Source organism: Aythya ferina (assembly GCF_964211825.1).
Source record: "Aythya ferina genome assembly, chromosome: 24".
Lineage (NCBI taxonomy): Eukaryota > Metazoa > Chordata > Aves > Anseriformes > Anatidae > Aythya > Aythya ferina.
In genome coordinates this window covers 3,575,503-3,589,401 of record NC_140322.1, presented here as the reverse complement: position 1 = coordinate 3,589,401, position 13,899 = coordinate 3,575,503, and the positions used below count along the sequence as shown (strand labels likewise).

General features: G+C 49.9%; 1 protein-coding gene across 4 annotated transcripts; it reads right to left on the bottom strand.

The window, feature by feature from the left end:
* Positions 1-75: 75 nt before the first annotated feature.
* CEP85 (centrosomal protein 85) lies at positions 76-12,624 on the bottom strand. Of its 4 annotated transcripts, none has more exons than XM_084497186.1 (14): positions 12,534-12,624; positions 11,718-11,790; positions 10,997-11,149; positions 8,106-8,830; positions 7,327-7,460; positions 6,375-6,492; positions 5,799-5,984; positions 5,286-5,438; positions 4,836-4,990; positions 4,220-4,340; positions 3,714-3,764; positions 3,524-3,631; positions 2,658-2,886; positions 76-2,389 (listed from the first exon to the last, which is right to left on the bottom strand). In XM_084497186.1, the coding sequence occupies exons 2-14, from the start codon at positions 11,770-11,772 to the stop codon at positions 2,226-2,228; spliced, it is 2,352 nt and encodes a 783-aa protein (XP_084353312.1). In that variant the 5' UTR covers positions 11,773-11,790; positions 12,534-12,624; the 3' UTR covers positions 76-2,225. The 4 variants fall into 4 exon arrangements, with proteins under 4 accessions (XP_084353312.1, XP_084353311.1, XP_084353313.1 ...); XM_084497185.1 differs by lacking the exon at positions 12,534-12,624 and adding an exon at positions 11,995-12,143; XM_084497187.1 differs by lacking the exons at positions 10,997-11,149; positions 11,718-11,790; positions 12,534-12,624 and adding an exon at positions 9,317-9,541.
* Between the last annotated feature and the right edge of the window lie 1,275 nt (positions 12,625-13,899).

The window sequence follows — 13,899 nt, the reverse complement described above, 5'->3', positions numbered from 1 at the left end:
CCCGGGGAGCGCAGCACCGAGCGGAGCCCCCTTCCTCTCCTCCCCCAAGTCGTTGCCTTGCTCACACAGGACTGCTTTGCACGAGTGGAGCAGAGCAGCTTTATTTTAGACACAAAAATACTCGGTACAAACAAGTGGGTAAGACAAATGCTCGTATAAACGCGCCCGTGCTCGGCCCGACTCCACAACGCGCAGGCAACGGGGTAAGGTGAGGGCCGTGGTCCTGCTGCCCCGGCCAAACATTTCCCCCACCCGGGGGCTGGCAGGCACACAGACACAGATGGGAATCACCGTTTTAAGCCAACAGTCCAGTTTTGCAGGGTAACGACACGGGCATCTCTCATCCCCAAAGGGAATAACACGACCTGAGCGACACAGAAGCCATGGTTTGGGGAAGGGGCCCGAGCTGATGCAGCCAGCCCAGCCACAGGGCCTGATGTGAGGCTGCGAGCAGGGGCTGAGATGAGGTTTCTGTGCTGTGATCCCACTTGTAGTTTTCTAGGGGCACGCGTGTCCCCGCACAGCACTTGGGAATTAAATCTCCTGCCTGCACCCCAAGAACGTGAGCACAGTGTAGGCTGCAGAGCTGGCGCTGCTCTGCCTCGAGAGCTCCCGGCAGCCAGGACAAGTGACTTCAGGAACCAGCCTTGGCCCCCAGTTAGCTCAGGACATGGCATCAGCAGCCTGGGGATGGACACAGCCATGAGTGTAACACATCAGCTGCTGGAAGCTCCCCAAGCTGTGCTGCGGGATGGCATACCCACCAATTCATCACCCCCGGTGGCCCAGCTCCAAGAACAAAACAGATTTGGTCTCAACTTTTAACTCAAAGGAATAACAACAACGTTTCTCCTAAAGGTGGGGCTCAGAGCCCCAACACAAACCAAGAACATCTGAGTGGGCAGAAGGTTCAGCAGCGTTTTTCCCCTGTTTTATCACTGTCTCTTAGCTTGTGAGTCAAGAGTGAGGTGGCAACCAAACCAAGTTTCACCCTCAGCACCGCAGCGTTGCCTCAGCCAACACTCAGTACCGAAAAGTTGCCACTCACATTTAGGAGGTTGTGACAAAGCAAGCCACAGCCCATGCTGATTTATTTAGAAACCCAATTATTTAGGAGGGGAGTGGGGAGCAACCAGAGAACCAGGGGCACAAGAACAAAGTCAGAGCCTCGCCAGGATCAGGAAGAGCTCTCGGACCCAGCTGTACAATCCTGCTGCCTCTCAGGACCGGAATGGCTTTCTCCCTAACGAGCAGAGACCCAAGCAGAGGTCTCCCCACTGGCCTGCAGCAGGGCCCCCCGGCAGGGGTTGTGTACATTCAAGGCTCTGCAGGACGGTTTGTGATGGCTCTGAAGGCTGCTTCCAAGGAACAGCCACTCCTCGCCCTGCCAGCAGACGCATTAGGCACAGGGCAGCGCGTGGACGGGAAGTTTCTCCAGCACATTAAGGCACTTCAGCATCAATCCGCTTCCTCAGGCTGAATCACACTCACACTCAGAGTGCCATCTCAAGGGGATAAAAGGCTTAAGGCTTCTGGGGTAAAAGGGCTTGGGAGGAGCATTTGGAGTCTTTTTGTAGTGTTGCTTTATTCCCTAACTTCTGCCAGCTACCAGAACACTCTGGTTGCATCTACCTGAGCAAAGCAGGTCCTGTTCCACGCGTGGCTACACAAGTATCCGAGCCAGAACTGCACACAGAGCATCTGAGAAGCCTGTAGCACCTTGGTGTAATTAGCAGTGGTATAACTAGCACACCTGCCTGCCTACGAAATCCAGGATTCCCCCAAACACCCTGATAATACTCCGGTCTTACAAGTTGCACAGGATCTGCACAGAGAATTTATCAGAAAGACCAGGGCATCTGTTTCCTTTTAGTGTTGGTTTTAACTGTCACATTTGCATGTTCAGCGTTTGACATGCCTGGAAGGCTATTCAGAACTCATCTCCCAGAGTCAGAGACCACACCAGCTCCAGCAAATACAGCACAAACACATTCCACAAGATCAAAGCTACTGCAAAGCCCGACACCGAAGCCCTGAACGATTCCAGTTGGCCAGTCAGCAGCTCAACGCTTCTGGCAACAACCCCCCTGATTTCTCATGGATAAGCCACGTCTTGTACCCAAGCATAGGGATGGTAAAGTGCTGAATAGGTTTTCGGTTGCAGGAGCTCTAGTCTCCCGAGAGTTTCAAGTCTTCGTTTCCTGTCTTACTTTGGGGAGAGTTCTTTACTGAGTGATGCAGTTGTCTCCCATGTCCTGAGCATATCTGTCAGATATCGCCGTCCTTAAGTCCTCCACCTCTTTGTGAAGCTGTTTTACCTCCACCAGTTTTTTTGCAAGCACATCGGGGCTCAGCAGGTCATCCTTCTCCTTGGCTGAGTACTGTGCAGCTGGGGAGTCAGAGAGAGGAGTTACCTCAGACATGCAATTCTGGCCAAGGGTCATTAGCAAACGACACAGAAAAACAACGCGTGTTTGCAACAGAGGTACTACTTATCGTTTAGTTGTTACAGCACACATCTTCACAGCGTGCTAACTACAGAAGGTAGGTTCAGAAGCCCAGGAAGATGAGAACCTTCCGTGCTTTATGTGAGGTATTTAATTCTACTACAGCACATGAGCCTAAGGGTTTGCTATGCCACCACTCCGCATACTTACATCGAATACCCAGGAGCAGGGAGAGATTGGGATCCTTGCCCTGCGCCCTCTGAGTGACAATGCTGTAGACAGACTGCAAATCCTGCAGGCAGCTGGCCAGCTCAGCGTGCAGCTCCTGGGCAAGGTGGGCTGTCTCAGCAGGCAGGGGCTGAGCCGTTAGCTCTGCCTGCCGCAGTCGCTCCTGAAGGGTCAGGTTCTTCTCAATGAGGTCCTGGTTCTGCACTGAAAGCTGAACAAGTGGCCGCAGCAGATTAGTGATCACTCAGTACAGAACAAGAGCACTTCACAGTAACAGAACAACTGCTCCACGATGGGAACACTGAGGACAGGAGGAGCAGGTTTCCATATCGAGCCCTCCAGACTCCCACTAGATGAGAGCACGAGCAAGCCGCAGTCCTGCAGGGTGTGAGCAGTCTGCTTTCCTGGCTCAGACAGCAGCACCGCAGCGCTGCACCATCCCTGCTGAAGTGTGAAGCAGCAGAGAGCCTTTCAGGAAGTTGTGCATCAGCCTCTCACCCCAACATTGACCTTCCCTTCCCACAAGGGCCGCCACCACGCTTAGGTTCCTTTTAGGCTTGAGACTGGGGCTCAGCCCTGCCCTTCAGCCAGCGCTGCAGTGAGTTTGGAGTCCTGCTCACTGCCTTGCTGCCCCCAGCTGGCTGCTTCAGTGCTCTCCAGCACAACCCACAGCCCCAGCTGAAACTTCCTCCTGTTTCAGAACAGCAAGGGACTCTTCAGAGCACCGAGAGAACAAATGACAGAAGCAGGAGAGTCTGTGCTGTTGACTGCAAATTAAAAGCACTCCTAGAACACATAACCCACTGTTCACTCAACTGCTATGCTTGGGTAGTCTACACCACTCTGACCTCTTTCACAGCAGTCCGGAGCTGCTGCAGTGCATTTTCCCTTCTCATTGCCTCCTCTTTCAGAGCTTGGCTTGTCCCCTCTTCCTGGGCCACCTGTTCTTCCAGGTTCTGGAACAGAGCACGGGAAAACAGTAAGTCTAACTTGCTTTATAGCAGATTCAATTTCTAGTTGCCTCCATTCACCTCTCACCTTTACTTGCAAAGACAACTGCTCCATCTTTTTCTGCTGTTTGTCCACAATCTGGAATCAAAAGCAGAGACATAAGAACTGGCCACACAGACTTCCAGCAATAACACTGACTTCTCCAGTAGGACAGCGTCCCCTCTCCTCCTCATTCCTATCCACTTACTGCTTTAATTACTGCCTCTGTTAGTAGAGGACTTAGATTCCCTGATAAAATGAACCCGATGAAAGATATATCAGCTATAAAAAGACTGGTGAAGTTGCATTCTTGTGGTTTTCCTCTGCCTTTCTCTGTATTCTGCAGCTTCTCTCCAGGGTTATCCCACGAGTGCATCATTTTCACACCATGAACAGCTCTTAAAACTTTTCTGTTTGGAACTCCAGAAACTGCTGGTTTAGTGTAACTGTAACTGCTTACTAATGCTGAAGTCCCTGATTCATTTTTTGTGCATAGTGACTCAGTGGAAAGAAGAAAAAAAAAAGTGTGGTTCCTGGTTGGGAGGGCCTGTTACCTTCTTGAGACAGTCACATTCTTTCTTCAGAGAGTCATTTTCTATCTTCTGTTGTTTGTCCCCATCCTGTGCAGGTCCTCTCTCCACATTCTTTACACACTGCTGCACCTTGTCCTGCAAGCTGAAATTAGCAGAACACCATGGGAAAACCAGCTTTATTTGGGGTGTTTCCCTCTCTAGACAACACGAGGAAGCAAATGCTTTTCATAGCAGATGGCAGTGTCAACCTGTTTGCAGCCCAGCTTGTGGACTGCAAGAGCTGTGAAAGGAGCCCCACTCCCTGGACACAGCCCTGGGCATAACATTCACAGAGACCTAATGACTGAAGGCCACAGGACTGCTTTCCAGGAAGTTACACTGAGACCAATAACCAAGAGAGAAACTCATGTGACGAAGAGGAGCCACTGTTTCCTTCAGCTATTTTGTTCTGCTCCCACCCTCCACTCTTGGCAAGCAGAATTTGCATGGGGCTTTGGTGAGCGGTCACAATCATCACAAATCCTTGGTAACACAGTTCTGAGAGGTGGGACAATGGCTGTGCTGAATTCTCACTGTCCTCGGGCAGCTACTACTTCAGCCCTAAGATGAAGCTCATTCTAATCCTCCAGATTTTTACCTGCGCACAGTAGAAAGAAGTTCCAGTTCCTTGTGTTTTTGGGTTTCCAGCTGCACCTCTTGCTCCCTGAATGCAGCCCGGACATCTCCAAGCTCTGTTTCCAGTGCCAGCACTGTTTCTTGCAGAGCAGTACTCTTCAGCTCACATTCCTTTAGCTGCAAAGGCAATCACAACACTCTAGAGGTCTCCCAGGAATTTCACCACACACACAACATGTTTCAACCACACTCATGAGGCAGATTTTTTTTTTTTTTTTTTTTTTTTTTTTTTACTAGTGTGGCCATTCCTTATTGCCCTTTTCGGAGGACAAACGTTCAGAGGTGCAGACTTAAACTTAACTTGGGCAGCTACACAAGGGATTATCTGTGGATCTAGAAAAGCCACCTGTGCAAGTATCTGAAGAGACATCCAAAGAAGTAGGAAGACAACATCATTACTCAGAGGTTTTACCTTCTGGCTCTGCTTCTGGTGGTCCTCAAGAGTTGGCAGATCAGCCAGGTATCGTTCCAGGGTCTCAATTCTCTGTTGCCTCTCCCTGTTTTGTTCCGATTCCTTCTGGCATTTCTTTTTAAGATTATTAATGTGTTTGTCTCTCCCCTTTATCTGCAGAGATGGTTATATACACGATTAGTTCATATAAATTTCTTGTCCATTCATTAGCCCTCTATATGCCCACTCATTTACCTGCTTGCACAGCACTCAACCTCAAAATGCAAGACTACCTTACCTCAGCAGCATCCCTCTCACTTAGCCAAAGACAGCCTTCTTCTCTGGTTAAGAGAGGTGCTGAAATACTTCTAACTACTGGAGGAAGGAGTTTTGTTTATAAACCAAAGTACTCTACACAGAGATCAGAAAATACCTACAATATTACATTGCCATGGAAAGCTTTCATCCACCAAGGCACTAGGATGAATTTTGGCTTCTTAAAGAAAAGACATCTCTAGACCAATGGGATCATACCCTTTCTTCCTGCTTCTTTAACTCCTCTGCATGTTTCTGCATAGTTTCCTTCAGCGTTTCCCGGATCAGCTTTGCATCCACCTCTGCAGCAGCCAGTTTTCTCTCCAATTCAATCTTTTCCTTACTGAGGGATTCAGTCTTCTCTGTGAACTGTGCTCGGAGAAACGTGTTCTCCCGTTGCAGCTCCTGCAAACACAGACAGCCTGTGAATTCTGTCCGTCAGAGCTAACAGTTATGAACTGCCACTAAGCAGCCAGCTTGTCTCAGAGCTGTGGCTAAGCCTTCCTAACATCCAAGCATCGCTCAGCCCATCTTACACATAGCAAGAAATAGAACTTGTCATAGTGCTGCCAGGCACTTGCATCACTAGCACGGCTTCTACACAAACCTCATTGCTTCAGGGCTTGAAATCTCTAGAGTCACAGCCGCTCTCAGAGATGTCAGATAATCAGGACCACACACAAAGGGTAATTATACTCTGCATACCCCTCCTACTCAGAAAATACCTCATGAGAAGTGGTAGGACCAGGGGATTCAATACATATTTCCCCCTGACAGCCTGTTGCACCTAACTACCTGCATTCTCAACATGTAGACATCTCCATAGGGCGCTGCACAGCCAAGCAGGGCACTGTGAACCTGCAGTTCACTTTCCCGGACCTTCTGCTCCAGCTGGGATATGTGCTGTCTTTGCCTGTAGAGAAACAAAACCAACCAAAGCAGATAATACACTGTTCTCAAACATAAGCCTTCTTTTTAAAACATAAATGGGGCCACAGTAACTCTAACGCTTGATATAGTGACAATCTCAGAGGAAAAACAGCCCTACAGCTCAGAACTAGCCTGCAGAGAAGTAATCTGAAAGCTGCTCGTTTTTGACCTCTTCACAATTTACTTAAACTTTTCTTCTGTCTCTTCCCTTAAAAAAAATTCCTGCACCACCCCCCACAGCAGCAGTTGTATATAAAACACACAAGCCCTGCACGTCCCAGAGAATCCTGCTTGACTGCAGATCTTTGAGTGAAATGAACAGAGGACTCAAAATGAGCAAGCAGAAGAGGTGTTTACAGCCCAAATGCTGAAGGCAGTTTTCTTTAAAACTTTTTCAAAAAGCATACAGAGCATTAGCTAGAAGCGTTCCTTGCCAGCTCAAACTCACAAGGAGCAAATTTTAAATAACTATCTCCAAGAGCTCCCAGAAGCTCCTCAAGGAAAGAGGCAGTAGTTTCGACATTCTACGTAACTGTGATGTAAACAAAAACCTTTATTCGTTATAAAACATAAAATTATAACTGAAACTGCTTTATTTGAACCCTCATGGATCACCATCCCACTCCCACAAAGGGCAGGAGAGCATGTGAGAATAGCAGACTGTTCTCAAAGGTCACTGTGTTCTTTACAGAACAAGAAAGATCATTCAGGTTAGAGGGACTCGGAGACATGAACTTTCTTTGGTCTTTTCAAAACTGTCCCTTTCCAGACGGAAATATTCAAGTCCTTACACCACGCACCAGCATCAAGCTCTCACCTGTCAATAAGGAGCTCTTTCTCCTTGAGCAGGTTTTCATTGGAGTTCAGGATATTGATCCACTGGGCTGGATCGGGAGTAGGTAGCGAAGGAGAAAACATCGCGGGGTGGTGGCAGGCACCTCCATTTTGCAACTGAAAGAGGAGACAAAACAACAAGGGAGAGGTTTATGCTCCACAGAGGTAATTGCAACATTGCTAGAGCTATTTTGCACACAGTGTGCTCATCTGCATGCCAGGACACAGCTATTTCAGTCTCTGTTGATGTCCAAGAACGAGTAACTTTGCCCAAGCACAACTGGAGATTAACAAATAATTTTAGATCACTGTGCTAGCTCACTGGAAACAATTTGTCTCCATTAGGGTACAGCTGGTAGGAGGCAATAAACAAACTTCCCCTCTAAAGAACTAACGGCAGTTTAATGCATCTTTCAAGAAAATCTGCTTCCTAACTCTTAGATACAGAATAAAATTATTCCATAAACTGCTAAAAACTTCTGGAAACTGATGAGTTTTCTTTGCTGTTTCTGGTGGACGGAATATTCACCTCTTGACCTGAAGTGTTGTGCAGTGCTGCAACATAATAAAGGACTGCTCAGCATAAGCAGCACGTCAAGTGATACCTGTGATACCCCCCATGATGTAAAAACAGGTAATTAGGACACTTTTAATGCAAGATGGGGAGAAGCAGGAGACATTTTCTCCCTTGCTTCACGAGTCCAAAACAACTGAAGAGAGGAAGGGTTTCAAACCAGTACATTCACACCCCGTGCCCCCTACCTGCATTTGCTCTATTTGCAACCGCACGTTCTCCAGCTGTTGTTTCCAAGCACTGAGCTCGCAGACCCTCTCATGCGGATGTAGCGTGCAGGTGTCTTGCATCCATGCCCGAGATGCAGGAGTTACTGGTTTTGAAAAGAAATTGTTAGCCTGGAGTCCCGCTGGCATCAGCCTGCTGCCGCTTGGCCACGTTCCGTCCTGGGTTTCGCAGGCTCCATTAGCCCCTGCAGCCTGCTTGCTCTCTGGCAGCACCTTATAATGTTCCTTCCCTGCTTCAGCTGCCCCGGGGTTTGGATTGAACTTCTGAAACCTGTGGAGAGGGTCAGCGCACAAACTATCCAGCAAGACAGACTGGTTAAGGGTGCGCTCAATGGCAGGGGTGTCAAACTTCCAAGTATCTTCTGTTCTCATGTGATCAGAAACAGGATGCCAGGATTGCTCAAAACCATTTTCCCCTGAAGTCCCGTAGAGACGCAAGAGATCCCTGGGCGGCACCTGAGATGACTTCCCGGCACTGAAGTCTCCGTTCCTCATGAGTCCTGCGTGTTCAGAAGCTGAACCTGGCAGAGCAGTTTTGGAAGCACCCTGTGAACAGCTCTGCTCTCCTGCCAAGCCCAGCTTGGAGGGTGAGGCACCCAACGTGGATGGCATAACATGGGCTGTCGGGATGGTCACTTGGGTTTTGATGGGCTGGAATGAGGAACCGTTACTGGAATTGCAGAAGTCTAGGGGAAGAAGAGCAAGGCTTTAATTACAATCCTGGAAATAGTCTGCACGAACAGCTGGACACCTTTCCTAAAGAACCTAAAAAAGCAAACATTCCCCCATACAAAAGCACAACCAAGGCACATCTGTGTTCCCCCTCACTACAGGTTTCAGGAGCCTGTTGACATTTTCCTACCACAGTAGAACCACAGGTAGAATCCACGTTTAGCTCAGTACACATTTTTAACTGAGTCTAGCTAGCTAATACACCAGCCACTCAAACAATCTCAAGTTAATAAGGTGACCTTTCAACACACACAGAAACCAAGTCCCTTAAATCGAATAAAAAGGCTGAAACTTACTCAGCTGAACACTGAGACCTGGATTCTGCCCTGCCCGTCCCTCAGCTCAGCCGCTCTGACTTGTAACCAAAGCTAACTGGAGACTCCACTAAGCCCATGGTGAGCTTCAAACACAGCTGAACGCTACATCACCAAGTAGCTGACCTTCGAACTCCTCCAGGACGCAGCAGGAAAGGAGCTTTTTCCAGAGGCTACAGGAATGGCTCTCCAATATTGCCACAGGAAACGAGATACAGCAAACGCACCCCAACGTGAGCCTGTCCTGTCAGACAGACACCAAACCTGGCTGCGTAGGGTTATTCTTAGCAGCTCTCAGATTTCAATACAGCAACAGCAAGAGCTGAGAAAGGCAAACACCAAAACGCCTGTTTCCTCTCCTCGTCCCGACACATCGCGTATCACACTAATTTCGGGTTTCTCCCAGATACACAAGCTTGTTTTCCTCATGGGTTTGGCTAAAGGCCCATCCCCGTATGATGTTTCTTTAATCCAAGGTCAGGACTGCAAGGTCACCCCCCGGGCAGCTATAACCTCAAAGCACTGCTACAAGGAGGAATAAAAGGTAACAACTTGAAGATGACTGAAATCAGGTTCTGAAGAGACCATCACCAAACCACAGGAAACTATCACGATAAAGGCACAAGACCCTTTCCTCAAAAATGAGCAGAAAGCAAATCTCTTCAGACACTGCTGGGCTGTGCCCAGGAACTCCAGAGAACACCGTGCTACTGAGCAGTCCCAAGTACATTCACCTTGGCAAACAGCGGAGAGACAGTACAGTTTCCTTTTACAGCCCCTAAATTTATCCCCCAGTGTCACTATCAGGAACCTGAGTTCACCGACCAGCACGCCACGTGCGGATGCTGGAATCGCTTCCCTGAATGTGCTAAGGGTTGTCACAACAACATTTCTGAGCGATGAACTGACCTGAAAGTCGGCGTGGCTCAGCCAGCTTTCGGTGCTGCAATTCAGCCTAAGCTCTAAGAAACAAGGCTATTGCTCTACAATATTCAGAAGGGCGATTTCCCAAAGAAACATCACCTCCTGTGCCCTCAGCATACAACTGGGAGCTTTATTATTTTGAGAAAGGCTAGAGGAGACTCTTAAATACACCCTTTAGCAATATTTCCACAGGCCATATGTTTTTAAAAGCATTCGTCTCACCTCACGGATATTAAGATCTGTAGCTCCCTCAAAAGACACAGGGCAGCTTGTATAAATGGGTGAAGCATCTTGCTTTAAATAACACAAACTTCCTCACTGCTGGAAGAAGCAGCAGCGAATCAATAGTGTTTTATGCCTCTCTCATGAACGAAGACGAAAATACAAGCACGAGGGAACACCAGGTCAAGCAGTGCCACTCACCATGCTTTAGCTGAGTGCAAGACTCCAGCACTCTCCAGGAAGAAGCACACAACTTCAACACTGACAGAACTTACACACAAAGGCACGCTGACCTAAAGTCTCTAGAGGCAGCTATGAATGATTTTTTTAAAAAAAGCACACAAGGCTAAATCACCTGTACACCAGTATTAAACAACCAGTCACTGATATGGCTCTCTAGTCAATTAAAAGTGCTTATTGCAGTTAAAAGGCTAGCTTGGAGAAAAAGTGATTTCCTTAATTACTTATCTGTATTTTAGGCAACATATCTGTGCAGTTCAGCACTGATTTGGAAATGTCTCTAAACATTGTAACAGATTCTGCTCCCTCCAAGTTCTACATTCTCTGGGGTTCAGTAACACTGGGCTGTTTAATGCTTGTTGGTCTTAAGAAAACCAAAAATTTGGGACCGTTACTGTGCGATCCCGTGCTGACAATCACCTTCCGTGCTGTCTGAGCAGGAGGTCCCAATGCCCGCATCCCCGCTGTCGGCCACACTCGAGCAGCGACTGATGCGGCTCTGGAACTTCACAGATAACATCGGCGTCTTCCAGTCAGTCTCTGAGAAATGACTCTTCTGAGTGGGGCTGGGAGCTGGAGAGAAAAAGGCAGCAAAGTTTATGTATTAGCCAACAGACTGAATAGCCTTTTACTATATCATTTAATAAGGCATGCTTAATTACCCTTACTATTGTTGCTAAAGAAATCTCTTTTGTAAGCACAAGGAGGTCAAATAATATCAACAGATATATAAAAAAAAAAAATCAATCTTGTTAAGGAAGTCAGAATCACCAGCAATAAATTATACTCCCACTGATAAGTTTGGTGATACTGCACTAAACTGACACTGATAATTAGGAGCAGTGTCAGCACGTGGCAATACTATTAATGGTACAGATACATTCTTGCGCTAGTTAAGAACTCCTTGTGTCAGTTGTTAAGAATTGTTCCAAATTTATCAGTTATCATTCGAGAGATAGGTCCATTATCAAATGATGGTCTACCCTTGGATACCCATGCAATGATTTAACTTGGCAGGAACAGGACGTTGTCTTTTAATAAAAAGCTTTTGGTAAACAACTCTTCTCAGGGTCACATCTCTCCAGGGAAACTGAAACAGGATCCCACAGCAGCACGGCTTTAAAGGAAAGACTGCCCTTACCTGAGGGACTGTTCTGCTGGAGCCTCAGGTCTGGGTGTTTCTCAAGAGCAGCCATCTTATTTGTTCCAGTCAACTACGAGGCAATAAATAAAAAACATACTTTAAATGAGTACAAACCAAACCCTGCTCCCACTGACCAAGCACAGCATGCACACACACACACTGGCCACCCTTCATCCAGAGTAACGCAGCACTGTGGATTTAATTACCATCCCCCAAGGGCATCGCTGTTTCATCTCTGCAGCAACAGAGGCAGTTCTCAAAAGCGAGCACTTACTGCAGGATTTCTTCGTGCCTGAGAACTGAGGAAAGTTCCTGTTTGCAGCATTCCCCAGGTATGCAGCTGCTCAGCAGCGCCTTTCAGCCAGGGCATGTGCTAAACGCATTGTAGTTATTTATAGAGCATCAGTCACCGTGCGATCTGCACACCGGCTCTCACAGCGACTGGAAAGTTTCCCTTTAAAAGCCTGAAATCCAACACAGTCCGTCCCTGCCCTCGCAGGGGAGCCCCCGGCCGCGTCCCAAGATCCAGCAGCGGGCTCGAGGCCGCTCCCGCAGCCGGGGACGGGCCCGGGCCGTGAGGGGAAGGCGGCAGCGCCCGGCCTGAGGGGCTGAGGCGGGGGGGGCCCGGTTTCACCTCAGGGGGCACGGGGGGGGGCCCGGTGTCACCTCGGGGGGCCCCAATTCACCTCAGGGGGGCCCCAAATCACCTCACGGGGCTCCAATAAACCTCACGGGCCCGGTTTCACCTCACGGAGCCCCAAATTCACCTCACGGGGGCCGCGCTGCCCCAGCCGGGCCGGGCCCGGCCCTCACCTGGCTCCGCGGCGGCGCCCGCGCTGCCCGCGCGCCGCGACCGTTACAGCCCCGGCGGGGGGGCGGGGCCAAAGCGCGGCGTCCTCCCTCGCAGCCTATCAAACGCGCTGGCTCCGCCCCCTCCCGTCGCTCATTGGCTGTCCCCAACGCCCATTCCCCGCCCCGCCGGCGGGTAGCGGAAGGGAAGCGCCCGCAGTGCCCACCCGTAGGGCGGGGCGCCGGCTGTGCTGCTGCGCATGCGCAGTGTAGCGGCGGAGGGGAGGCGTTGCCTAGCAACGGGGCCGAAGCCCCCTTCCCCCCCCGCTCTTAGGCCCACAGTGTATAGAGAATCCTGTGGTCGTTAGCCCTAAAGTCATTAAAGTTAGAGAAGGAACCCAAAAATCATTAAGTTTGGAGAAGGAGCCCCCTAAAGCCTTTAAAGCTGGAGGACACCTCCAAGCTCGCCAGTTCCAACCGTGCCCCCCCCACCAGTGTCACCCACTGCAGTGTCCCCAAGTCCCGGCCCCCCAGCACCCGACCCTATGGCTCCCAGCGCTCCTCTGGGGCTGAACCAGCCGAGGGACCTCCGCCGCTCCTCATACACTGCACCCTCCAGACCCTCCATCCTCATGTAACCCTCCTCTGGACACCAACAGTTTTATATCCTTATGTTACAGCACCCAAAAACACACACACTGCTCAAGCCTACACCAGAGCAGAGCTGAACAATCCCTTCCCCTGACCCCTTTGCCCCCACATTGTCCCCCACCCACAGCCTCATGGGTCCCACCACCTCCTCAGGACCCCCATATCCCCACAAACCCCCAAAAAACACTGACTGAAAAACACCGTCACCAGCAGCAGCAGCGAGATCTGGGGCCAGCCATGGGGACCCTGTCGCTGGCATCGGGTCTGGTGGTGCCCCCCATGGGCTGGGTGCTGCTGCTGGCCACCACGGCCACCCCTCGCTGGAGGGAGCTGGCCCAGCGGTTGTTGGGGCAATTTCTGCAAAAAGAGCGGGTTTGTCACCGGGCTGGACACTGCCCCTTACGAGGTGGATTACTGAGGTGTTGGGACGCAGTGGGTCCCACCACAGGTCTCATAGGGGCCACACTGCTCGCCATGGGGTCACGGTGGCTCCTCAGCCTCCCATTATGGGACCCCTGGACACCCCCAGGGTTGTCACTGGGTGGGAGAGGTGGGTCCATTCCCCATCTTTACCTCCTGGCTGGTAGTTTTTTGCTTGAAATGAAGCTGGCGTCGACACTTCCTTGCCTCTTATTTGATTGCGGTTTAATTCTTCCACGGGTTTTAGGTGAATAAAGAGCATCCGCACATCCAGCTGTGGGTCATCTGTCAGGGGCCGGGTGGCACAGGGAGGGCAGGA

Coding starts and splice junctions, on each gene's coding strand:
- CEP85 (XM_084497185.1), bottom strand. CDS start 12,090: ATGCCCTGGCTGAAAGGCGCTGCTGAGCAGCTGCATACCTGGGGAATG. Junction 5,439..5,798: donor TAAAGAAGCAGGAAGAAAGG/GTATGATCCCAT, acceptor CCATCTCTGCAG/ATAAAGGGGAGAGACAAACA. Junction 2,390..2,657: donor CCTGCTCCTGGGTATTCGAT/GTAAGTATGCGG, acceptor CTGACTCCCCAG/CTGCACAGTACTCAGCCAAG.